Source organism: Halichoerus grypus, chromosome 5, assembly GCF_964656455.1.
Source record: "Halichoerus grypus chromosome 5, mHalGry1.hap1.1, whole genome shotgun sequence".
Taxonomy (NCBI): domain Eukaryota; kingdom Metazoa; phylum Chordata; class Mammalia; order Carnivora; family Phocidae; genus Halichoerus; species Halichoerus grypus.
This window is the reverse complement of record NC_135716.1, coordinates 169,779,683-169,806,365: the sequence shown is the minus strand read 5'-3', so window position 1 is coordinate 169,806,365 and position 26,683 is coordinate 169,779,683. Positions and strand designations below refer to the sequence as shown.

General features: G+C 50.3%; 1 protein-coding gene across 1 annotated transcript in view; it reads right to left on the bottom strand.

Moving 5' to 3' along the window:
• Positions 1-3,961: 3,961 nt before the first annotated feature.
• The window catches only part of IFNLR1 (interferon lambda receptor 1), a 28,889-nt gene continuing 6,167 nt past the window's right edge, over positions 3,962-26,683 (bottom strand). Inside the window, exons 2-8 of the mRNA XM_078071792.1 lie at positions 23,117-23,436; positions 19,619-19,742; positions 13,854-14,038; positions 11,481-11,623; positions 9,863-10,022; positions 9,211-9,344; positions 3,962-8,110 (exon numbers count right to left, since the gene is read on the bottom strand). Of these exons, the coding sequence (XP_077927918.1) occupies positions 7,319-8,110; positions 9,211-9,344; positions 9,863-10,022; positions 11,481-11,623; positions 13,854-14,038; positions 19,619-19,742; positions 23,117-23,436 (1,858 nt within the window). The 3' untranslated portion in view covers positions 3,962-7,318. The remainder of the gene's footprint in view (positions 8,111-9,210; positions 9,345-9,862; positions 10,023-11,480; positions 11,624-13,853; positions 14,039-19,618; positions 19,743-23,116; positions 23,437-26,683) is intronic.

The window sequence follows — 26,683 nt, the reverse complement described above, 5'->3', positions numbered from 1 at the left end:
GTTTGTTCTCCCCATTGCCGACTATGGGGACAAAGGTGTAACTTGCTCTCCTTGATATCACAGCATCTACCAAGAACTGGCAGAAAGCAAGTGCCTGGTCATGCTTGCTGGATGGATGGCTATGCTGGGGGGAGCTGGCCAGTACTGGCGGTGGCCACCCTAAGCTGTAGAAAAAGTACATCCTAGGGCGCTTGGGTGGCTCAGTCGTTAAGCGTCTGCCTTCGGCTCCAGTCATGATCCCAGGGTGCTGGGATCGAGCCCTGCATCGGGCTCCCTGCTCAGCAGGAAGCCTGCTTCTCCCTCTCCCACTCCCCCTGCTTGTGTTCCCTCTCTTGCTGTGTCTCTCTCTGTCAAATAAATAAATAAAATCTTAAAAAAAAGAAAGAAAGAAAAGAAAAAGCACATCCTAAAATGACAAATACTCAGGAACGTGACCTGCTTCTGTCCCTTCTTTCAATACCCAGGGATGTCAGAACCTGTTTTGCAGAAGCAAGAACACCAGAGGGCAGTGGGCTGTGCTCTGGGGGAGGGGAGAGCGCCCCTGGTTGATAACTCAGCAGTGAGAGCGCCTGAAAGGGGTCCCTGATCGCTCATGGATGGTGAGAGCAAGGAACTAAGCCCTGGCAGCCCACCCTTAAGCCTCTTCTTAGAGAAGAGCCTGAGAATCAGACTCACCCTGGAGTCCCTGGTTCTAAGCTGAGGCTGTGTCAATCAGGGACATTTACTTAGTGTTCCAGGTCGGGAGCCTGGTTCTGCTCCCAAACCTGCACCTGACTCCAGGTGACCTTGATGGGTCTTGTGTCCTCTCTGGGCCTCAGTTTCTTTGTTTGTAAAGGAGGCTTGGTCTAGAAGTCCTCTAAGGGTCCTTGGGGTTTGAGCAGTCATTTTGGGGTTGGAAAGCTCCCCTGACATTCCAGAATTCCCTTCATGGCTACTGTCAGTGACACAAACACAATTTTAGCTCCGCGTTTATTGATTCTGCTTATAATTTCAGCTCTCTCTCAGGGTAAGGAATTCCTGAAGCTTATTACATGCTTAGAAGACCACGCTTCTTTATCAAAACATTAAGGAGATCTGTGTCTCATGCTAGAACTGGGGGTCCAGTTTCATATGTGCCCCGGGAACCAGGAAGTGAACAGAACGTGTGCTTTGGGCAGACAGACCCGGGTTCGAATCCCAGCTCTGCCACTGAATCTGAGGTGTGCAGGTGGCTTAATCTCTGACGCCCAGCTTTCTCATCTGCAAAAGGGAAGTGAGAATCTCTATTCCTCAGCGTTGTTGGGAGGATTAAACATGCCTATGTCTCTAGACAGTTTCTGAGGAGGAGCTCTCACGGGAACCTCCCGTTGCAAAATGAGGAACCAAAGACCAAGGGAGGGCCTTTAAAAACCTTTGCAAAAACCCGGACTCCTGGGTGTCTGGGTGTGGGGATGGCGGGAGTGATATTTCTCTTAGAAATCTGAGTTGCCTGTAGTTTCTGAGGCCAAATTCCAAAGGATGAGAGAAGCAAGGGCATTGCATCCTAGAGATTAAGCTCTGTGGCTGGAGTGGGGGAGGACATTCCATGACAGGGCCTGGAGCTCAGAGATAGGAGCTGGGGTGCGGGGAGTCTGAGCCCCTGTTGGGATCTGGCTGCTGAGATGTCTACGTAGCGCCCAGAGAAGCCAAGGCTTACGGTGGGGTGGACTATGCTTTGCCAGAATGGATGGGACTCGCCCTGGGGGCATCGACACCTGGAGAGGGGCCTCCCACCACCTGCTCATGGTTTTTCCCTCCAAGGCATGGTACTCCGAGATGTTCTTACCTTAAGATCCCTGACTCCTCCTCCTCACCCACTTAGAGAGGCAGGGAAGGGGGGAAAAAAAACCTCTTGATAATTTATAAAAAGCTGTCAAACCTCTGCATTATGTATCATCATGTGCCAAGGGGTGGGGCTGCCTGGGCTGGAATGGGTCCTGGGGCCAACCAGTATCTCTTGAGTAATGGACTCGTGGAACTGACTCACTCATTTAGATATACTTTCTGGTCTTTTTTTTTTTTAACCCCCCAAACTCTCATCACGTTAGCCCCATTTGGTGCACACAGTGAATGAGTTTAAGGAAGCTGTAAGCAAATAGCCAACGATCAAGTCCTAAACGATGGGAAATAAGGTTACAGTTAGGGGGTGAAGGTACTGTTTTGTCTTCCACATCTGCTCCCTTCCTCGCCATTTCACTCACTGAGTGGCACTGATTCACATGGGACAGGAATTTGGGATCTGGGATGGTGTCATCTAATATGCAAGATCTCTGGCTGCCTTATATATAACTCAGCCATAGCCAGCCCCTTACTGACTCCAGTTCATAGATTAATTCACTCGTTCATTCCTTTATTAATTTATTCAATACCAAGCTTCCACCCAACGCCAGGTGCTGGTGCCAGGAGGAAAACAGTCCCTTCCCTAAAGGAGTTCTCAGGATGTAATGCCCAGTACCCTAACCCTCCCCTCTCCCAGCTCCAGGAACCCGTGCGATCCAGCGGCCCTGTAAACCCACCACTGGCCGGAAGGTGGGCAGCAAACAGTCCAAGAGACCCTCCAAAGGTGACCTGGCTTCAGAGGGCGGGGTCGGAGGTGATTGGGATCACTTGGAGAGGAACTTTTACCCTGTTTTCTGGGAAGGACCTACTGCACATCCATTCAAGGGTCAGATGCTCCAACCTCACCACAAGCTACAATATGGATGGTCTCTTTGTGAGTTGGCAAGGATATTCGGTTACAAGAAACAGGCAGCCCAGGGAGCTGATTTAAAACTACGTTGCTGGGGGTGCCTGGGTGGCTCAGTCGTTAAGCGTCTGCCTTCGGCTCAGGTCATGAGCCCAGGGTCCTGGGATCGAGCCCCACATTGGGCTCCCTGCTCAGTGGGAAGCCTGCTTCTCCCTCTTCCACTCCCCCTGCTTGTCTTCCCTCTCTTGCTGTGTCTCTCTCTGTCAAATAAATAAATAAAATCTTTTAAAAAAACCCAAAAAACTATGTTGCTGGGAAGCCAGGGACAGGGCTGTAGCTGGGCCTCAGGAATGGACGGGAGCCAGGGTTTATCGCTTGTCATCTCGGCAGCTCACCTGGCTGCCACATTCCTGCTTTTTCTGCACACTGTGCTTTCCTGCTCCTTGGAGAGGGAAATGGGGCCACAGCAGGTTGGAACTTACCTGTTCTAGATCCAGGCAGCCAAGACTTCTGAATTCCACGGAGAGGGACTTGTTGGATCAGCTCAGGTTGGGTCTAGCATCTGCCCTGGCCCCACTAAATGATGACGATCAGCAGGCACCGTACTGGTCAGTTCCTAGGTGGTCCTGGGAGAGTCACTGGAAGCTGGGAGCTTCTTCTCAGCAGTGATCTACTGGAATGAGTTCAGGTTTGCAAGGCCAGCCATGGAGGATGTTCTGTATCCTTCCCTGGACCATTGTTGCAATAGGGTGCGATGCCAGGGTTGTGGGTACAGCTTGGGCCTCACTGTAGCTGGTGACCTGGGTGTTCTTCCCCCGCCCCCAAGGCACTCATCTTTCTCATGCACTCAGCTTGATGGATTTCAACAGCACAGATCGAGGACTCGCGCGGGGGGTGGGAGTGGGGGCTCTCTGCACAGGACTGACAGGGTTTGTGGATACGTTCCCCAGCTCCTGCTCCTGGCTGATCAAATCTGGAGAGTCCAACACTGAACCCCCAAAGCCCTCCAGGGGGACTGAGCCCCAGTTGCCCAGAACAGTGATATGTTTATGTACCTGGACAGTTTGCCTTCCCTCCCTGCCTGGCTTCCCACTCCCCTATTGGTGCTTTCTGGAAACACAGCACTGCTTTATACCCCCAAATCCTAGTCTCTGGGTCTGCTGCTGGGAACCCAACCCAAGACCCTTGTGATCTAAGAGCTAGATGAATGGGGAGGAGCTTTTGAGAAATAAGAGCACACACATCTCCATACAATCCTGCCGTTTTCTCTAAAAATAGAGCTTTTTATTTAGAACAATTTAGGGTAAATACCCAAGACCATTAGGAAATTATTTAAATACGTTATCAACATAGAACAAAATTAGACACGAATACAAATACCTAAGAACAATGCATAATCTCAGTGTGCTAAAGAATCATAATGTTGCTTTCGCATAGGGCATCACCCACCCATCCTTCCAGGTGGCCCCCGAGCTCGGGCTATGCACCTCCCGGCCGGCCACTGTGTGCAGGAGAGGGCTCTGTAAACAGTTAAGTGCTGAGCACACCTGACAAATTATGATATTGAATATCATGCTCTTTCCCAATGCTTCCCACGGCTTTTTGTTAATGACTTAAGGATAGAAGAGCTGGCATTGAGAATTACTAAAAAGCTCAGCCTCTCTCAGAAATGAAACTTTGAAAGCTTGCTTAAAAAAAAAAACAAACACAAGGCTGTTTTTTTTTTTAAATAACAAGGTTTAAGAAAAGAGATAACGTGGTTCCTACAGAGGCCTAAGACAACAGTGATGACAGCTTTTAGTTTTTCGAAATTACTTCCACGAAGCAGCTCAGCTGGGTTCCAGAAAGAACCTCAGCATGCTGAGGTTCTTCTTCTTCTGTGCTTAGGGATGTGGACAAGCCTCAGCTCCTGCAGACATGCACACGTGTGTGTGTGTGTGCGTGTGTGTGTGCATGGATGTTTGAGTCCCAGCAGTGGTGAAGGCCTCTTGCCAGTTTGTGCTCCTGGAAATACTTGCTGAGATCCTGGCATTTTGCTGACAAGGCCAAGGGCACAGCGGTTGGCCCAGCTGGCCAGAGACCAAAGATCTCACCTGTAGGGACATATATAGTGAGTTGACATTTCTTTGTTTGAAACAAAGACAGGTATTCAATTAAAAAAGTGGTTCACTGGGCGCCTGGGTGGCTCAGTTGTTAAGCATCTGCCTTCAGCTCAGGTCATGGTCTTAGGGTCCTGGCATCGAGCCCCACATCGGGCTCCCTGCTCAGCAGGAAGCCTGCTTCTCCCTCTGCCCCTCACCTCACTTGTGCTCTCTCTCTCTCTCTCTCTCTCTCAATCTCTCAAATAAATAAATAAAATCTAAAAAAAAAAAAGTGGTTTGTTAACTTCTTGAGTAGTGGAGCTCCCTAAGCACAGCCTCACATGGAAGGCCATGGGGGTGCGCCAGGGCTCAGGGAGGCCGCTCTGGTGGAAGTGGGGGGTCCTACGGACCACGGATCCCCTGCAGTTGAGACTCCTCCCGTGAAACCCAAGACCGTTTGAGAACAGTCTCAATGTGGCTTGAGAACCCCTGGAGCAGATGCCCTTTTCCAGATCTTTCATTTAATGGTAAACCTTCATGTTGCCTTTAAAACAGCACACCCTCTGTGGGTAAAATGGCTACAAAGATGCTTTCTTCACAAATGGAGAAATCTAAGTCCTGGCAGTTAAATGGCAGGGCCCAGGTCACAGAACCACGATGGTTCAGATCCCAGCCACAAAATGACAAAAACCTTGGGTCCCTGTGGGTAAAAACTCAGCTCTGCTCACCCATACACTGGTGGGTATGGGTTAATAAGACAGTGGTTTGAGAACACCCCTCACCAGCCCCCAGGTGAGGATCGTCACCTTGTAGGAGCGCTGACCATACTGACTCCATCTTTGGCCCTCCATCTTGCTCATGTTCGCTCCATGACCTCCCTTGAGGCTATGTGTTCTAGGCCCTTGGAGATTCATATACATACCTTAGAAATGCCCACCACGGCTGGGATGGGCGTGGGAGGCTTGTTTTGGCCTCCCATGCACCCGTTAGAGACAACATAGTCTTTCCCCTTCCTGATGCACAGGTAATACTACAGGATCTGATGAAAGGTTAGCTGCCAACGAGGTGCACTCCAGCCCTCTGAGGTGTGTGCAGACCCTCTGATCTCACCACAATGCCCTTCTGAGCATCCCCTGGCTCTATCACACCTGTGGACTGAGGCCTGGATTTCCCCGAGAGTAAATATGTCTCTGCACGGAACACCGTCCGCCCAAGCGCCCTGTCAGTGAGTTACCCTGAATAAAACTCTGTGGAAACTGTACGCAGCGGCCTGCTTCATTTCCCGGCCTCAAAGTGCCCTCTCAGTTTGGGGGACACTTTACTGCTTCTCCCATACCTTTTAACATAACGCTGCCAGAAGGTGCTGGATTCTCACAACTAGAAGGGAAAATGGGACTTCTTTATAATCAAAGAGTCTAAAGTGCTGTCTAAAACAGGGATCACAGGCCCACGAGTCTAGTTCTCTGCCGGGTTGTGACCCCAACCCCAACAAATCAGACCCCTGGAAGGTGGATCATTTGGTTCCTTCTTTTTTGGGGAAAGGGGAGAGGGGTCAGGGTCCCTCTTGGCTGGGCTCTGGCGCTTTCTGAGAGTGCAGTTTCCTGACCAGGAGGAGGGAGGAAGTGAAGGTAGAAGGCAGGAGGTAGATGAGAGGGGAGACCAGCTGAAAGGTGAACGCTAGTCGCTCAGAGTTGAGGGGTCACAGGTGGGAGACGCCCTGCAGTCCTCTCAGAGCCTGGGAGGATGGAGAATCCTACCAGCCCCCGTGCAGAGGGTACCAGTGATGTGACGGCCACCATACTACACGTCTCTCTCTTGGGACTCTCAGCTGCAGGTGGGAAAACCTAGGTACAGTGAAGGAAGGTGGCTTACCCAAAGTCACATGACTGGTAAATGGCAGAGCTGGGATTTGAACCCAGGTCGTCTGATCATAAAAGCTGCGTAATTCCCTGAGTCAGAGGCTGGAATTTGAATAATGACTACCCTCTCCCTTCCTCTCCAACATCCCTGGCTTACTAGATTTTTCTTCACTGGGGCCCACCCTAGAGGACTCATGAACCAGGAGGCTGAGACCTGGGGGTGGGGGTGCTCAGGAGGTGCCAGAGAAAGGCAGGACGCTGATAAAGATGTGCTCCAAATTCCCTCCCTCCAGATCCAGATGGCCCCTTGTGGTGTTAGCCCTTGGTGTCCACTGTGACCAGACTTCACCTGTTTCATGTTTTTTAGGGATGATTTTTCTAACTGGCCTGTCACCCCAAAGCCGGTGGGGTGATGCGACACCCAATCAACCTCTGACCTCAGCCCATTCTTGTCTCCACCTCTCTTGGAGCTCAGCCCAAAGTCGGTGAGTCAAAAAGGATGGGGTGGCTTCTTACTGCTCAAGCTAATTGACACCAACCCTGGGGTTTCCGAAATGCTGCAAGAACCCTCCACGGCCTCAGTGGTGATGCTCCCAGCCTCTCAAGTCTCGGTGGCATCTCAGGTCCTAGGAAAGCTCAGTGGCACCAGACTTGGAGGGAAGCTGGGGAACAGCTCACCTGGCCATGTAATGCCCCAGTGTCCCACCTCTGACCTCAGTCTTCCGTAGGCTCCCAGCCCCCCAATTGCTAGGACTATCATCCTCAATTTCTGATTCCCTCCCTCCTCCCCCTCCTTCTCCTTCACTTTCTTCCTCCTCCTCCTCCTCCTCCTCCTCTTCCTCTTCAGGGCTGCTGTCCCAGCAAAAGGTCAGTGTGTGAAGAGAAACTGGGGGCTCCCCAGGGACCAGATTCAGCCCTGGTGATGAGGAGCCCCAGCTGGCCCAGGAGGAGAGGTCATCTTTCAGGGGATTGTCCAGGAAACTCAAGTCCTTGGAGAATTCAGGCAGTGGGAGAGGCTCCTGACACCCGTCCCCAGCTGGCCCTTGGCCTGGCTTCTTCTTGGCCAAATAGTAAGAGGACCCAGGCTCATCCCAGGGGGAGGAGCCCCCCGTGCTGGCCCAGCTTCTGTCTGAAGCATCCGCAGCAGAGGAGCCTTCGACCTGGACGGGAGGACTCCAGGTGCCACCTGCCTCAGAGCACCCTGGGATCTGGTGCTCCTGCCCTGGGAAGGGGGGTGGTTCAAGGTAGGGCTGCAAGCTGACATTGTCATCTGCGTCCTCCTCATCATCCTCCTCCTCAGCACTGTTCTTCTCTGATCTTGCCTGGACGGTGGCTGGGGTCCTGACTCCAGGGCTCGGCCTGACCCTTCTGGTCAGTTCCTTTTGGGAACAGAGGGTCAAGGTATCCAGGGACTCGGGGCCACTGGGCTGAAAGGTTGCCATGGAGTATCTGTACTCAGAAAAGTCCTGATTTGGGAAGGGGAGAAAAGAACAGAAAATTCAGGCTTTCCTGAAGGATGGGTTCCCCTGACAACAGACCCCGAGACAAGGAGTCAAATGTAAGTAGTTCTGTGGGGGACATGATCCCAGGTAACCCCAGTAAGGGAAAATTCAGTGGGGCTGGGGAGAGCCACCAAGAGAGGCTGTCATCAGGCAAGTTACCCGTAGGGCAGCTGGGAGCCAGTGCAGCCCACGCACCTCAGGGCGCTGTCAGGTGAGGGGTGGCAAGGGTGAGAGCGAGGCCAGTTCCCCGGCCGGCCACATGCATGGGTGCAGTGGACACCAGAGGCCAGAGGCAGCCTCCCCCCCCGCACCCCGCGGCAGGTGTTGGCTGCTGGAAGTTGAGTGGTGACTCTCCATGTAAAGAGCAGGCGGAGGGGCACGGCAGAGCACAGAAATGTCTAACACAGAGCTTGTAGTTCAGCTGGGATTTCCCTGCAGCTCCCAGAGCGAGGGACGTTAAAAACACTCCTGTGTGGCAGATACTCAGAATCCATCCTCAAAGCCATCCTGACCCGAGGGCCCACTGAGCCGCACCTATGGCCTAGCCACCCTCGCCGGGCCCTCGTTCGAACAAGTCGGACCCATCTGATCTCTCCAGGCCTCCCCCTGTCCCAGCTTCTAAGGGAGTGAGCCAGCAGACAAGTGAGGAGATTCCGGGGTCAGCCTGGGCAAGACTCACCCTTGGTTAAACTGTGAACTAAGTGTTGGGATCCTTCTAAGATTTCCCCTTTTGGCACCACCCTCTGCCCCTCCCCTTTCTGGGTACTCCTCCTGAGTCCCAAGGCTGGGGGCTCTGCTCTTGGCATCTGACAAATCCATAGCAGAGATGAAGTTATTTCACTATGGGGACTTACAGCACTTCTCCCTCCCAGGTATATTTGCCATTTGAATTTGGTGCCAAAGGAATGAATTACTAATGGTGGAAATTTAGACATGAAGATAGGAGATGTTTGCAGTCTGGACTATCTTGACACTCTATCTGACTCATGTCTTTAAGTCCAGACCCATTTCCTTATTCTTCAACAACCCTCCCCCTCTGTTGCATACACCCAGACTTGCCATACCAGGGCCCACGGCATCTTTGCCCGCTGAAACCAGGGGTTCTCTCTGAAGCGCTTCCAGATCACACAGCCTATGGCAATGACCAACAGCAGCGGAAGCAGAAGTGGTAGCAGCACCAGGAATGCCCAGCTGGCTCCTAAGTAATGAAAAATAAGAACTACAGAAACATGGGGTGCCTGGGTGGCTCGGTTGGTTGAGCTTCTGACTCTTGGTTTTGGCTCAGGTCATGATCATTTCAGGGTCATGGGATTGTGCTCAGCTGGGAGTCTACTTAAAAGATTCTCTCCCTCTGTCCTCCCTCCCACCCCCCCCAGCTTGTGTGCGCGCTCTCTCTCAAATAAATAAATAAATCTTAAAAAAAAAAAAAGAACAGAAACAATGACCATGGCTCCCACCTATAACCGTATATGTGCTGCGGGCTTCACATGCATCATCCCATGTAATCCTCCTAAGAGTAAACCCATCCTACAGACTATGGAAACCAAGATTCAGAGAGGTGATGTAAGCTACCCAACAGTGAGTGCGGTGGAGCTGGGATTTTAATTGAGGGGAGTCTATCTCTAGACTCATGCCCTTAACTGCCATATGATGGAGATAATATGTGCGGTGGGGAGGGCGGGGGGAGTCCTCACCTCCGTATCACTTGGCACTCACCTGGGGCCTCCAGGAAGAAGCAGGTCGGCTTGGAGAAGTTGCTGTATTTAGGATCACCAAAGGTGTAGATGGTTCTGGCACTGAGGCAATGGTGTCCGCTGGTGGCTGGCTGCAGGGGGATGTGGACTGGCTGGCCGCAGGGAGTGACCGGAAATCGTGTCTGTTTGGAGAGACAGCAGGGGGGTGGGCAGACCCGCTGTGGGGACAGGACAGGGTGGGACCGGGAGGATACTCCAGTGATCCCCGCGTCTTCTTTGCCCGCCTTACAGTTTCAGCACTGGGGAGCAACATCATCTGGTGTCTTCCCCTCTGAGTCTTGAAGTAGAGATGGTGTGCACTCAAGAGCAGCCCTGCCACTCAGGGTCACCCTCGTGTGCACCCCCCAGGGGCCTGCGGGTCCCCGTTTTGAAGGGCAGATTCCTCAGGCTTCCTGCCCTCAGGGCCTCCCAATGTATCTGGGGGTAGAGAGCATCATTCAGTCCTTACGGACCCAGAAAACTCTAGGGCTGCTCCGCCCAGTCCAGCAGCCACTGGTCCACACTGAGATGGGTTCTGAGTATAAAATGCACACTGGCTTTCAAGGACGACGTGAAAAAAGAATGCCAAGCATGCCAGGAACTTTTATATTATTTACATGTTAAAATGATAACGTTTTATTGGATGAAATAAAATAGATTATTAAAATGAAATGAACTTGTTTCTTTTACGTAGTTTAGTGAGGAACGTTGAAAATTACACGCGTGGCACAGCGCTGGTCTAGGATGTTTGTGATGCTCTGGGAGGCAGGGACTATGTCAGAGGAGGATCTAGGGTCCAGAGTACATATGCAGGAGGTCAGGAGTGTGGATGTTGGTGGGCTCAGTGAAAGAAGGAGGGAATAAGAACAGGGGTCAGTAAACTACAGCCCATGGGTCAAATCTGGCCTGCTGCTTTTTTTTTTGCACAGAGCAAAAAAAATTCCCTGGAACACGGCCATGCCCGTGTATCGCCCCATTGTCTGCAGCTGCTCTGTGGGTTAGAGGCAGAGTCCACTAGCTGGACAGGCCGCCTGACCCTCGAAGGAAGAAAATATCTGCTATCTGGCCCTTTCCAGAAAACGTCTGCCAACCCCGGCCGTCAATCAATGTGTACAGAAACACACACGTGCATACACGAGAAACAAGTCTGAAATTGCATATTTGTGGTAGTCTCTGGGTACTTCTAGTTTCCTTCCTGGAATGTATCTGTGCTTTCTGATTTTTTTGGTAATGAATCCAGTGCTTTGGCGAGCGGGCCTCCTACAGCCTATCATATACTTCAATCAGATTTCATTGGACCAAAAGGGTTTCATAATTTAAAAATATATATACTGGGTAGAAAACAGGTGTGCTATTACCACCTATAATGTGCAGGGGCAGGACGTCCCATACTGGCTTCTTAGGTGGAGAAGGGCAGGCGTGGGCCACAGGCCAGTCGTACTATACAGAGTCAGGGGGTGACTGCCAGGAGTGAGAGGTATGTGGGGTAGGCTTCCTGGAGGAGGTGTGCAGAAAGTAGGCAGGGAGGGTGAGAGGCACTGGGGTTTGGAGGGGCAGTGGGGAGGGAGGTCCAGCCTGGGGGCAGGAAAGGGGCTTCTTACCTTGTTCCCGATTCCTTCCTTCCAGAAATCCACCTCATACTTCAGATCTGACGGGGGCATGCAGGGAGGCAGCTGGTAGGTGGCATTAATGCTCAGGATCTCCTCTGTCCGAATGACTTCCAGGACAGGGGGGGCTGGCTCCACTGGCAGAACCAGAACAGGACCTGTCAGCCTCCATCCCCCTGCCCCCTGCTACACACCACCCCCCAGCCCAGAGAACACTCCTGGAAGGGGAAAGTGGCTCCAGTGTTTGTAAAGCACCTACTATGCATCAAGAACCTTAAAGCCATTTTATTTCAGCTCTGCAGTGACCCTGGGAGGCAGATACCACTGTTCTCATCATCCAGAAGGGCAAACTGAGGCTTAGAGAGGTGAAATGAACAGGCCAGGCTCACAGCTCACCTGTCTTTCCTCCTGCTGCCCCTTGCACCTGGGTGCCGTCACGTACCACTGTCAGAATCCTGCCCACTTGTATCAGCTTCCTACGGCTGACGCATCACCACAAACAGGGTGGCTTAAAACAACACGCACGCATTATTTCCCAGTTCTGCAGGTCAGAGTCCAGGGGCCACTGATAACATATTAAGCCCTGAGCAGGCAGCTGGAGGGAACGGGGATCTTGACCTCCAGAAGCTGGAGGAAATCAGGGGGCAATGAAATACACAAACTACCAAAACTCAAGAAAGCAAATGACCAGGGCGCCAGCCGAGGGTGGCAAAAGGCAGGAAGGCTCATTCCGGCTTGGGGTGTGCTGCGGGAGAGTGAGGAGAGCTTCAGGGAGGAGGAGGCAAACACAAAATTAATAGTAATAACAAAGTAACCTCCTCGCTGCATCTTTCCTTCTATCCTAATCTCTTCCCCCTGTCCCTCCAACTATTGGTTCATCCTTCGGTCTTCCAGCTTGCCTGCCTGGCTGCCTGCCTGCCCATCCTTCCTTTCTTTCCAACCAACACTCCTTTCTTTCTTCCTGTTCCTTTAGACTGTCTTCCTGTCTTTAGGCTAGCCAAGCCCCTACTTCCCTACTCTCCTTCCTCCTCACCCATCCATTCTTCTTTACGTTCCATACATCATATCTTCTTGTCCTCTCTTCCTCCCTTCCTTCCTCTTTTGCCTCCCCTTTCCTCCTGTCCTTCCATCTCTTCCCTCTTCCCAGCCTTCTATCTACCCATGGATCCATCCATCTGCCTTTGCTTCCTGTCCTCCATCTTCCCATCAACACATGTGTCTTTCCACATAGCCTTCTTCCTTTCCCTCCTCCACCGTAACCTCCTGCACCCCCTCCATGCTGCCTTTCTTCTTACCCATACATCTTTCTCCCTTTCTTATCCACCCAGCCAGCTTCTCCTACCCAGGTCAGCTCTTCTTCCTTTCTACTATCCCCCCTGGACAATTTCATTCAAGCCCTTCCACCTCTCTCTCCAAGCCTTATTCTGCTCTCACATATTTTGAGAAGACTGGGTAGCAAGTTACAGATCTCAGCTCCGTGAGGCTATTGTTGGAGTATTTATCTTCTCCTTCTTACCACCCCACCTCACTCTTGGTCTGGTCTAGTACCATGACCAAGATTAGAAAGATCCAGATTCTCCTTCCATCTCCACCCCTTATTAGCTGTGTATCCTGGCAAGTTCCTTAACTTTTGTGAATCCTACTTTATTTTTTTAAAAATGGGTTAATGAAAATGAACCCCACAGGTTTGTCATTAGGATTAGAAATAAAATATACTGGGAAAAGAAGGGTGCTCTCCTGGCTCAGTGTTAACACTGGTGATTTCTGAATGTGGGACACATGGCGGATGCTTTCCTCTCTATTTTTCTCTCCTTCTCTCCCCTGCCCCAGTTTCTACAGTGTACAGAAGTTACTTTTGAAACTGGAATTTAAAAAAATTCTTTCTTTTTTTTTTAAAGATTTTATTTATGTATTTGAGAGAGAGCACAAGTGGGGGGAGGTGACAAGGGGCAGAGGGAGAGGGAGAAGGAGACTCCCCACTGAGCAGGGAGCCTGACTTGGGGCGTGATCCCAGGACCCTGAGATCATGACCCGAGCCTAACGCTTAACTGACTGAGCCACCCAGGCGCCCCCCAAAATTGTTTCTTAAAGAGAATTTGAACATAAAAATAGGAGTAAGTATATAAAATGCCTTGTGTAGTTCACGACTAAGGTTGTGTTCGCTAGAAGATAAAGAAGATCACTAGGAGGAGTGAAACGGAATTGCTGGTACCGGCAGAAGTCCCCTAACCCCCTGCCACGAAGCCAGGCTACATGCGGCTGTCCTCCGCTTTGGGGAGGTGGGAGACGGTGGCCGGGACAGCAGGGCCACTTAGCCAAGTTCCTGGACAGGGAGTCTCCCACCAGGTCCCTTAGCCACAGACTTACCTTCAAAAAGGTAATCCAGGTACTTGGACTCCACCGAGGGGGACCTGGCACTGGGAGAAACCGCCCATACGCGCCCCTTGAACTTGTTGTACAGGTCTTGTTTCTCCAGGCACATCAAAGAACATGCCAGCTCTTTGGTTCCTGCACACTGCTTCACTTTTCGCCACCGTCTGGGGGTCGCAGCGCTGAGGGAGGAGACAGGGGAGCCTGGGCTGTGGACTCTGCCTCTGGGGCAAGGTTGCTTAGCAGACACGTGCTCCCTTGTCCCTCCATCTGCCCGAATGTCCACCCATCTGTCTGTCCTACCGGAGCTCAGACTCTGGAGAGTCTAGTTAGGAGCTCAGACTCTGGAGAGAAGCAGGTGGTGGGACCTTGGCTCTGTCCTTCGCCAGCTCTGGGGCCTCAGGAGGTCACCCCCGTCATCCTCCGGCCTCCCCAGGGCCACGTAGTGGCTGCTATTGCGAGTGCTAGCAACCAGTTCCCACGTTCTTCATTCAGGCCTTTCAGGCCCCCTGCTGCGTGCCGGGCATCGTGCTGGATGCTGTGTGGCTGTCAGAGGGGACACGCAGGTCTGTGATGCCAACCTTCGGACAACACCGGGGTCCAAAGAAGGGACTTGCACGCTGGGCAGTATCCCTGGGGAACTGGCAACGCCCTCGGGTTGGTCCTGCCCTTGGGTCCTGCCCTCGGGTACTTACGTTCTGGTGGGAGGGGGAGAAAGCCAATCATCCCATCAACGAGGTAAACCCGGGACCGGGTAAGGGCAGCGGTAATGGGGAGTGGGGGAGGACTGCTTGCCAAAGGTGGCTCAGGAAAGGCCAGGAAGGTAGTATTGAGGCCTCGATGGCAAGGGAGCCAGGTGTAGGCCTGGGAGAAGGATGGCAAAAGCAGAAGCCTGCAGTGGGAAGGAGCTTGACCTGTCCAGAAGAGAGCCAGGTGGCCAGCCTGGCGGCAGACTAGTGGACAAGGGAGGGAGAGGTGTGGACAGTCTGGAGAGGTGGGCAGAGGAGTGGGTGGGCACACAGTAGGTGGGGCCTCCGCATCCCGGTAAGGAGCTTGGATTTTATTCCAAGTGTGCTAGGAAGCCCCTGGAAGGTTCCAAATAGGCGGACTGAGGTGACCTAATTTCTGTTTTTAAAAGATCACTCTCAGGGTGCCTGGGTAGCTCAGTTGGTTGAGCATCCGGCTCTTGGTTTTGGCTCAGGTCACAATCTCAGGGTCGTGAGATCAAGCCCCATGTTGGGCTCTGTGCTTAGTGGGGAGTCTGCCTGAGCTTCTCTTCCTCTCCCTCCCCCTCTGCCCCTCCCCCACTGAGCGCATGTGTTCTCTCTCTCTCTTTCAAATAAATAAATAAATCTTAAGAAAAAAATAAAAGGTCATTCAGATAAACCAGCTGGGAGGCTGCAGTAGTGGTCTAAGGGAAAACAGAGGTGAGGATGACGAGAAGCGGCTGGACTGGGGATATATTTTGGAGGTAAAAGCAGATAGGACCCGCTCATGGATTGGATGTGGAACATGAGGAGAGGAAAAGCCACGGTTACTCCTGGGTTTGGGGACCAAGCGATACGTGAATGGAGGAGGCTGAGATGGGCGTAGGCAAAGAGAACAGATTTTTGGAAAGAACTCCTCTGTTTTGTTTTTTGGTAGAGCTATAGTATGTTAACATTAACAATAAAAAAAAAACCCCTGTTGTAGTTATATCAGTATGAGACAAAATATAGACTTCAAAGTCCAAAGAAATACTAAAGATGAGAAGAATCACTACATAATGAGAAATTATTCCATTTATCAGGAAGATATAAAAATTCTCCCTTATATGTGCCTGCTAAATAGCTAGACACTCTATACAGCAAAAATAGACAAAACTATAGGAAGAAACAGAAAATCCACAATCATGAGAAATTTTTAATACACCTCACTTAGTAATTAATGATTGAACAAAGAAAAATAATCAGCAAGTATATAAAACACACAAAAAAGAAAAACATAATTATCAAAGTTGGTCTAATGAACATAAATAGAATGAACTCGTTGAGCCAAACATGAACCATCAACAAAATATTAACAAAAATACTAGCACATAGTCCTACTGGTTTAGGGCCCCACCCTTATGACCGTATTTAATCTTAATTACCTCGTGAAAGGCCCCATCTCCAAATACACTCTTGTTGTGGGGTGGGGGACGGTTAGGGTTTCAGCATATGAATATGCCAGTGTATGTTTCAGTCCATATCAGGGCTATTATGAATTAAACTGGTATGAATGTTCATGTACAAGTCTTTGTATGGACATTTGTTTTCATTTCTCTTAAAAAGCGTTAGGAGTAGAATCTGGGAGATTTGGTAACTGAAGGTGAAACTTGACAAGAAACTGATTTCCAAAGTGACCGTACATTCCCACCAACAATGCACAGAGTTCTAGTTACTCCACATGTTTGACAACACTTAGTACTGTCAGGCCCTTTAATTTTAACCATTCCAGTTGGTGTGTGGTAGTGTTTCACTGTAGCTTTGATTTGCATTTCCCTGATGACTAAAGCTATTGAACATCTTTTTATGTGCTTTTTGGCTATTCAAATATCTTCCTTTGTGAAGTGACTATTTAAGTCTTTTCAGGTGATCTGTTTTCTTATTAAGATGCAGGAGTTCTTTATCTATTTTGGATACTAGTCCTTTTCTAGTGTATATATTGTGAATTTTTTTTCTCGGTAGCTGGCTTTTTCATTTTCTTCAGGCTTTTTTTTTTTTTTAAGAGTAAAAGTTTTAAATGTGATGAAATCCAGTTTATTAGGTATTATGGACTAAATTTTATTCCCCCCCAAATCATATGCTGAGGCCCTAATCCCCCATATGACTGTATAGGTCCTTGGAGATAGGGCCTCTCAAGAGGTAATGAGGATTAAATGTGGTCATAAGAGTGGGGCCCTAAACCAATAGGACTTACATTCTTTAAGAAAGAGAAAGGGATACCAGGCATGCTCTCACACAGAGAAAAGGCCATGTGAGGACAGAGAGAGAAGGTGACCATCTGCAAGCCAAGGAGAGAGGCCTCAGGAGAAAGCAAACCTGCTGATGCCTTGATCTTGGACTTCCAGCCTCTGAAAGTGTGAGAAGTACATGTCTGTTGTTTAAGGCCCCCAGGCTACAGTATTTTGTCATGGTGGCCCTGGCTGATTAAGACAGATTTTGGTACCATAAATGGGGTGCTAATGTAAGAAATAGCTAAAAATGTGGAAGTGGCTTTGCAACTGGGGAATGGCTAGAGGCGGGAAGACTTTTTGGGTGCATGCTAGAAATACCCAGAGTGCCCTGAAGAGACTGTTGATAGGAATATGGAGTCAAAGGTGGTTCTGGGAAGAGCTTGGATGCAAAGGAAGAATGTCTTACCGGAAACTGGGGGAAAGGTGATCCTTGTTACAAAGTGGCAAAGAACTTGGCTGAATTGTGTTTTGGTGTTTTGTGGGAAATAGTTAAAAGTGATGAACTTGGATATGTAGCTAAGGAGATGTCTAGGCAAAATGTTGAAGATGTGACCTGGTTTCTCCTTACTGCTTACGGTAAAAGGAGAGAGGAGAGAGGCACGTAGAAAGCACTGTTAGGCAAAAAGGAACCAGAACTGGAAAATTCTCAGCCTATGCATATGGCAAAAAAAGGAGAAAGTAAGTTCTAGAAGGAACACCAAGGGTCAGGGTGTGGTTGGGAAATCATTTCATAAGGAGATCACGGATGGGACTCATGGACTTAATTAGCCATCTCAGTAGACGCCAGGAACAGAGGTGGGATTAGAATTATCTTTCTACCTATCTACCTACCTACCTACCTACCTATCTACCTACCTACCTATCTCACCCTGTTTACTGAAAAGATCAAAGCAATAGCTAAGTAGTGATCAGCACAGCTAGCGCACACATTGTGTTCTTTAAAGCCATTTTCTACTAAATGGAGAAATGGCTGATTCAGGTTTTAGGTCAGGAATTATACAAATGAGCCTGAAACATCTTGGTATAACAGCAGTAAAATAATTAAAACTACTAGCATCAAATTAAAAGGACTCAGGAGCTAACTTGAAAGGATTTTCGCTGGCCAAAGATGGGACAATTCAAGCTTTAATGAGTAGACAAGTTGCAATGGATTGAAACCATCAAATATGTTTAAGTACTTGAGTTCATAAGGATAATAAAACAAATCAATTGCCTTTGGGAGATGATCTTGAAAACTTGCACAAAAATTCATGATCTTGAAAACCTGCACAAAAAAATCAAGCATTTGTCCTGTCTTGCCTATCCGAATAGTACACTGAATATCAAATACGACAAGAGAGGAAGCATCTCTTTGTAAAATAATTCCACCTAATAAGTGAGAAAAATAATACAATTAGAATATCATCATTTTAGAATCCTCACAGGTATTGAAAAAGTATAAAAGAGAAGGACGATATCATAAAGGTCTGGAGGATGGACTTTCAACTCTAATCAATCTATCCCGGCCCCACTATTCTCAGCTGTGTGACTTTGAGCAAAATATACTCTGGGTGCCTCCATCTTCTGCCCTGCAGGGGGCAGGTGCCGCACCCCTCCTCCCGGGGCCGTGTGAGAATAAGGACGGTTAATGCGTGGACACAGTGCCTGACACACAGCAAAGCACACAGTACATGTTAGGTGTTTCCTGCCTCCTGATACATTTCTGTGCAGTTCTTTCTTTTGAAAGCTCACTGGCAATCTGCCCTTTTCCAAGGTAGGCCCCCCTCACTCACATCTGGATGTTACAGAAGGAGGGACCATGAAAGAACAGGAAGCACATAAGCTTCGGGGTCAGACAGACTGGGGTTTTTCTTCTGGCTCCATCCCTGGTTTCCTCGGGCACATCATAGCACCTCTCTGAGCTCAGGTTCCTTGTCTCTAAAATGGGGGAAGTGCAGGGCTCAGTCGATTAAGGGTCTGACTCTTGATTTCGGTTCAGGTCCTGATCTCAGGGTCGTGGGGTTGAGTCCCGTGTCGGGCTCCATGCTCCCTCTGCTCCTCCCCCTACTCACACCCTCTCTCCCTCAAATAAATAAATAAAATTTAAAAAATAAATAAATGGGGAAGTGCAGTGCCAGCCTGGGTATACAGGGAGGAAGAAGTGAAACGTTCATGCAAGACGTCAGCACTCAGCCTGGAACAGGTGGGTCCTGCGTACTCGGCACTTACCTCCCCTTCCTGCTTCCTCCTCCTCACCCATCCTAGATGACTATCTGCTTTCATCATCTTACTCTCCTGCTAAAGAACCTCAAGTGATTCCTATTTATGTGCAAATCAGCAAATCTGCTTCCACCTTCAGATTTCTCTGGATTAGTCATGGCTGCCCGGGGTTGAGAAGGATCTCAAGGCTCCCTAGGGAAAAGGGTGATCCTCTAGCAATGCCTACCATGGGCCCTGCAGGAGATACGTCTGCCCTCCCTTGTCAGCTGGAACAACTCCAAGCACCTCATCCAGGCCCTGGAGAATTCCACCCTTGGGCCCTTGTAGCTCTAATTGAGCCCTGTTTGACTCTTCTCAAAGATCCTCCCGAGCCCCAGCAGACCCAACACCTGTGCACTGTCTCCTAATCAACACCATTCCCACCTCCAGACCTTTATCAACGCTCTCTCCAAACACCTGCCACATGCTGTCTCCCATGGGACACAGAGAACCAGGAAGCTGACCACACACATTCCCAGACAAGCCCCTCCAGCCTCTGCCTTCCTCCTCAGGCTCCCCAAACACCAGACCGGAGGCTCCCCTCTACCTTTGATAGGCCACAAAATAGGTCACATTCTGGGAGTAGCCAGGCCCCGGGAGCCATGTCAGGTACACGCTGAAGTCCCGGGAGAGCAGCGTCACGTTCTGGGGAGGGGCCAGATGGGGCTTCCCTGTGGGAGAGAAAGAGGTCATAAAGCCTGGAGCTCCTGGCTGGTCTTGACATGGGCCATTTGGAGCTGAAGAGAGGTGTGGTGGGCAGTCAGGTGCTCGGTGAGTTTGAGAACCAGGAGTCATCTGGGGTAGCTAAAGCATAGGCGACATGATGTAGGCTGGGCACCCAGGGTCAGGACTCTAATCACAGCTGGGCCACTGATTGCCTGTACCGCAGCCCCTTCCCCTCCCTAGGCCTCTGTGGTCCATCTGGCACCTGAAGGTTTCAGTGGAACACCTCCGAACAGGAACCATCTAACATCTACTGGATTTGCTGGACTCCAGGAGGGAACAGCCCTGAGGGTCTCAGGAGCAGGTGCTCAGTTCTTTTCTTAGCCATGTCCCCAGAGCTTGCCTGCCATGGTCCCTGGCACAGAGTAGATGCACAATAAATATTTGTTGAATGAATGAATATTGTGATAATTTGGATTATTCCAAAGGCCTTCCAACTGGTCTCCCTGCTTCTAACCTTGTCCTTTCAGTCCATTCTCCACATAGCAACAAGGGCTGAAATGAAAGTCAGATCAAGTCGCTCTTCTGCTTTAAACCCTCTAATGGCTTTCACTTCATTCAAGGTTAAATCCAAAGTCTTTATAATCTGCCCCCCCCCCAAGACCTACCTAATCCCACTCACTGCTCTCCCCGTGCTCCCTGCTCGCCAGCTGCATTGGTCTTTCTGCTGTTTCTAGAGCATGCCAGGCACGCTCCACCTCCACGCCTTTCCAGGAGCTATTCCCTCTGCCTAGACTGGTCCCCCTCTCTGGATCTCTATCAGACTCACGCCTTTGCTTCCTTCACATCTCTGCTCAGATGTCACTGTCTCAGTGACACTTTCCCTGACTACCCTTAACTGGCCCCCACATCCCCTCCCTGACACCTCCTCCTCACTGCTAACCCTCATCTTCCGAAATATACACTGATTACACCCCTCCCCAGTTCCATGCCCTTCCCTGGCCCTTAGAATAAAGTCCACGCTCCTTATTGAGGTACATGACAGGCCATCTTGTCGACCTCTCCCTTACAGCTCCCCAGCAGGCTCATGAGGCTGCAGCCAATCTTGCTTCCTGTCCTTCTCAAACTACTACATCTCTTGGGTGACTTTGAACCCAGGAGTCTTTGACTGTCTATTGTTCACCATTAAAAAAAATTTTTTTTTACCATCTAATTTTTTAAAGACTTGATTCAAATGTCAATTCCCTGACATCTCTAAGTAGTGGTAGTGAGGGTGATGGGGATGATGGTGATGATGATAGCAGCTAACAGGTATTGTGTCCTAACTATGTGCCAGGAGCCATGCTAAGTACTTTGTCCCATTTTCTTTCAATCCTCCCCACACCCCTAGGAGGTAGATACTAAGTGTGATCATCACATTAGAGATGAGGGAAACAGAGGACTTGTCAGGTAATAAGTTGTAGAATCAGAATTCAAATCCAGGGCAAGTAGCCAACTCCAAATTCTGAGCTCTTGACCACATTTCCTCCTTGAGCTTCTCATGGGGCCCATTCAGCTTTATTCTTCCAACATCTATGAACCACTATTGGCTAATGACATCTGTGGACCACTGCGTGCCAGAAGTTTCAAAGAGGAATATAACTCCATTCCTGCCCTTTAGGAGCTCATGGTCCTGTGAGAATTCAGCTCCCTGAAGTGTCACACAGGGCGTGACATAAATCCACACCGGTGACAGAATGGCGTGGGGGAAGGGTGGGGGGAGCAGTTCTACTGATGGTTCTCGGCACAGCTCCCCACCCCTGGCCTTTTAACCCAAATATGGGTGCCTGCTTCCACCTCATCCTGTGATCCCCACTTGGAACCGGATCACTGGGGGTGTAGATGCTGTCACTGTTCCCAGCTTTCTAGCAGGTGAGCTGCAGAGGCCAAAGTCTGTCTGCAAGCAGATTATAAGGTATGTTGTGGGCAGGACACGCCCACGACAGAAATAGCAGCTAGAGTGGTTATCATCTACTGAGCCTTCAAAGGGTGGGAGGCAGTGGTTTGTCACGTTATGCACAAAACCTCATTCAATCCTCAGGACAAACCACCCTATGGGGTAGGTGTCATTCCACTTCCATTCAGGGGCACCAGACTCAGAGACAGATGGTAAATAATTTGCCTGAGGCCACGCAGCCAGTTTGTGGGGGAGCCAAGATTTGAACCTGGATCTGGCTGCGCTTCACCCTAAACCATCACACGCTGCGGTTTGTGTCGGGTACATTAAATATTCCTCGGGTAAAAGTGTAGCTGGGTCCAGACAGGAGAACTATTGAGGTTGACAGTGAAACAGGGGGACAGAGGATCCCCTCTCCACCCACACATACACACAGGTGCACTGTCCTTGACCAGCTGCATTATCAGTCCCTGCTGTGGAGGTGCCAGGGGCTGGGGCATCCCTGAGCCAACCCAGGTGGATGGACGGTCTTGCTCCAGCTGCCTGCCCGGCAGCCAAAGCTGGCCACGCTTGCTTCAGCCTCAGTCTTCTCTTCCAGGTGTTCCACCTGCGCTTTCCTTCTTGGGCAATTCCCCTGATTGCTCTGAGCCTCAATTTCCCCAACCGAAAAGAGAGAAGACAGTCCCTACCTCATAGGATGGTTGGGTTGTACCACTTAAGCAGGGGAATGTGGTGTCCAGTGCAAAGAAGTTGTCAAGAAACGTTGGCTTTTAATATTAGTATTAGATTACGACCAAGGGCCCTTCTTGCTCTTAAATTGTTAGCCCAAGACTAGGAAGTCTAAGATTGGGGGCAATATTGGGACCTTCTCCTGACTGGTTGGGGTTTGGTGGTTGGGTCCTAGCCTGGGGTATTTTGTACCACCTTACTTACCAGTGGGAGCCCAGAAACAAAAGGTGGCTTGTTAAGAGCAAAAGGAGCGCACAGACTAAGCCAGAGCTCCGTCCCCTCAGTCTGGGTGTGGCGCTTCTGAAACCTTCTGCCCGAGGAAGGGATGGGGGCCGCGCCGGAGGGCAGGACTTCCCCTAACAGCGAGGATCCAGTGTCATATTAATGCAGGGGACAGTGCCTTTAGGAAACCTTAAGCAGGACTTTATAAACCAGCGCAGATGCTTTTTAAACTGCCACTGTCTTTCCCTGTTCACCGGGAGTTGCATTGGCCTTGGGAAACTGGATCAGTTTCGTCCGGGAAAGGAATTTCAAAGACTCTGGTCTGTTTCGTCCCAAGTCCCAGTTTAGAAGACAACGGATGGTGGCTGGGCGGGTACGATCGCACCTGCTCGGCTGGCTGCGGGCAGGCTGCGGCCACGTCCCTCCTTCCAGGAGCTCCGCCACCCGGGGTAGGCGCCCCGCGGCCCCCGCCCGCCCCGCGAGCCCCGCGCTTACCTCGAGTGGACTGCAGCAGGCACAGCAGCAGGGGGACCCACCGCCCGACCCCCGCCAGGCCGGCTCCAGCGCCGCCAGCCGGGCGCCGCCAGGTCCCACCTCCCCGAGCCTCCCGGCTCAGCGGCCCGCAGGTTGCGGCGGCCGGCAGCCAATGGGAGGCCGAGCCGCGGGCCCGGGGCGGGGCCCGGCGGGAGCTTTCCCTAGGGCAGTCCGGCCGCTGCGAGCGACCTGGCCGCCGGGTCCCCGCGCCACCCCCGCTCCGAGACCAATGGTGGCTCCCCAGGGCCTGCACTGCGCTTTGTTCAGCCCGACCCCGGGCGCTGGGCGGGGTGGGGATGGGGGGGGTGGAGCCGGGAATCAGTAAATCCGTATATGGGGGGAGGGGAGGGAAGGGAAACTGCTTATTACCAATAACCGCAGTTAGGAATTCCAATATGGGACTTTCAAACAGGACTAAGGGAAGTGTTCAGAGCCAGTTTAACAACACAGCCTCGGACACCATCGGCGGTGTCTGAGCGTGGTCTATGTACCAGATACTAAGCCAAGCACTTCCCACACGTTATCTACTTTAATCTCTCTGAAAATCTGGTGCCTCGGTCCTGTTATTCTGCACATTCTTCACCGGGGGAGTGGCAGCCTCCAGAGCTAACGGACTCGTTCTGGGGAAAGTTGGTGCCTCCGACACCAAAGCCTTGGTGCATTACCAGGCACCTGAAGAGTAATCACTTCCAAGCAATGGAAACAGCCACACTGCAGAATAGTCTACTGTCATTAAAAAGGATGTTGCCCACGGATATGTAATGACTCGGGTATGTTTGCAACATACTCAGTAGCAGAAAAGCAAGTAGCAAAATATGGCCCCATTAAAAAAAAAATCTGTATGTCCATAGGTATGGGTAACAGATCGAGGATCTATACCAATATGTTTGTGGTTGTTAATTTCTGGGTGGTGAGGAGATATATATCATATATATGAGATATATATATATTTAAATTTCTTCTTTCTGCTCATGTTTGGTTTCTAAGTTTTTCAATAATTTATACGTATTGCTTTTCCAACAAGATTCTAAAAGCAATCATCGCTCTCCTTTATTAAATGTTATTTTTTCTCTTTCCACCACTCTCCAAGGAGGTATGGCCTCCTCTTTACAGATGAGGATACTGCCATTCTGAGGCCCAGAAAGCTGATGCAGGTGCTGGATTCTGGGTTCAGACCCAGGCCGGACTCCACGACCACAGCAACTCTGGGTAACTGCTTTGTCCACTCTCTGGGTATCAGTGACAGATGGGGTGACCATTGGTCAGCTGTGACCACGCCCGTGAACTAGGAGTAGACCCAGAGCAGAGAGAATCCCAGGCTCATCTCTGTGGCAGATGCTGGCTCTCAACTTGTAGCCCAGCAGTTCTTGGTTGAGAGAATGCGTTTTCACAGAACTTGGTAGATCTAAAAGTTGCCTTGAGTTTGGTCCTGGGTGAAAACATTCAGAAGTTCCTGGATGGTTCTGAGATTTGCCTCATGACTTCAGCTCAATCGGCACGTCTTATAACAGGGTCTCACAGGGACCATATTTGGACCTCAAAGGCAAGGAAGATGAAAGGATCCCTATCTTTGAATTTCCTTTTGAGTCAGAGATTGTGTCTTCATCCAACCAACTGCAGCTCTTTCAGGCCCAGAATCCCACTGAAGTGGGAGCAGCTTGGCAGTGGGGACAGGGCGGTGGGGAAATGTCTTCATCTGCCACCTGTTCCCCCCACTTGGCTTGTCTGAATCTGGCACCTGTTCTTTTTGACAAAATCTGCCACATGCTTGTTCTCTGCTGTTCCCTCTGATAAGGACAATCTGTGTCCTAAGATGGCCGACCAAGCCAGTGGGAGAGTCCCAGTCCTTGCCCCGGGGCTCTTCCAGGTTCTTCTCCCTGCTCTGCTTCCCGCGCGCACCAATCCGGGTTCTTCTCCCTGCCCCGCTTCGTGCACGCGCCAAAAGTGCCAAGTACGTGGAAGGAGAAGTGTATAAATTGCCCCCTTTGTTTGTGCTCAGTGCTCAGATCTTTGGAGACCACTTTCCTCTGAGCCCAGCAGAGTTAAATAAACCTCCTGTCCTCCAAGATCTCCTAGTGCCCCTTGGTTCTTCCGTCGGGGGAGCCAGTCCAGGTTCCGTAACACCCCCCACCCCAATCTCAGGTTAGGAAATCGTGGGTCTGGTTGCCTTGCTCTATCAACATGAAAGGACATTTTGAGACCAGAAAGGTCAGGCTAGTTGCATCTCTCAAAACCTTCAACGAAGTCATCTTGGTTGTGGGCCAGAAAATCTCAGCCAGTGACCACAACCTAACCTTTACACAGGTCCTCAAAGTGCTGCTTCAGTTTCTTTCCACTCTCTCAAATACTGAAAATGAGGCCATTCTGGAATAAAATGAGCATATTTCTATTGAGATCTCTTTATCAAAAACAGCATTCGAGGGGTGCCTGGGTGGCTCAGTCGTTAAGCATCTGCCTTTGGCTCAGGTCATGATCCCAGGGTCCTGGGATCGAGCCCCGCATCAGGCTCCCTGCTCAGCGGGAAGCCTGCTTCTCCCTCTCTCCCTGCTTGTGTTCCCTCCCTCGCTCTGTCTCTCTCTGTCAAACAAATCTTTAAAAAAAAAAAAAAAAGATAATATTCTTGCCTGATGCCATGATAACCAAAAGTTAATTTAATTGTTTTGCAGGAAATCAAGATTTCATCAAGAAGCTACACAGTAGGGGCCCCTGGCTGGCTCAGTCGTTAAGCGTCTGCCTTCGGCTCAGGTCATGATCCCAGGGTCCTGGGGTCGAGCCCCGTGTTGGGCTCCCTGCTCGGCGGGAAGCCTGCTTCTCCCTCTCCCTCTGCCCCTGCTTGTGTTCCCTCTCTTGCTGTGTCTCTCTGTCAAATAAATAAATAAAATCTTAAAAAAAAAAAAACAGCATTCGATAGCATTAATATTTATTTGAATCCTTGTTACACAGCAGGTGCTACAGTTTATTATAGTATTTGATCCTCACAACAACCCCATGAGGTGGGTGTTAGTATCCCTTTGAACAGATGAAACTCTGGGAGGTTCCATTGCTTACCCAAGGTCACACAGCTAATTAGTGACAGGCCTGGAATTTGGACCTTGGTCTGGCTGTCCTCAAAGCCTGTGGGTTTGAACTTCTGCTATTCTTCCTCCAGATGGTTAAGGGCAGACAAAAATAAAATTCCCCAAGCTTGATCACTTTCTGATTTGCAAAGATCACAGCGTTAAACTTTCATGAGCGCTGGGATGTCAGCTTCCTCCTTGATTAGATTATCAGGTAGAAGGAGTGGTGGCAAGGTGGAAGTTGGGAAATGTTTCACAACTGGGGCTCGGTGGGTGGGAGGAAGACCGCTCGGTAGCATTTGTGGAAGCCTGAATACCTCTGCCACAGCCCATTTCAGTGTGAGGTCACTGAACACAGAGTTGTGAAGAAATGCTCCCAATTGGTTCTTCTGGGCCTATGTAAGCCCGCTTTTCCACAGGGTGGAAGAACTCTCACAGAGCTTCTCCATGTTTAGAACAAAGCATATCCCAA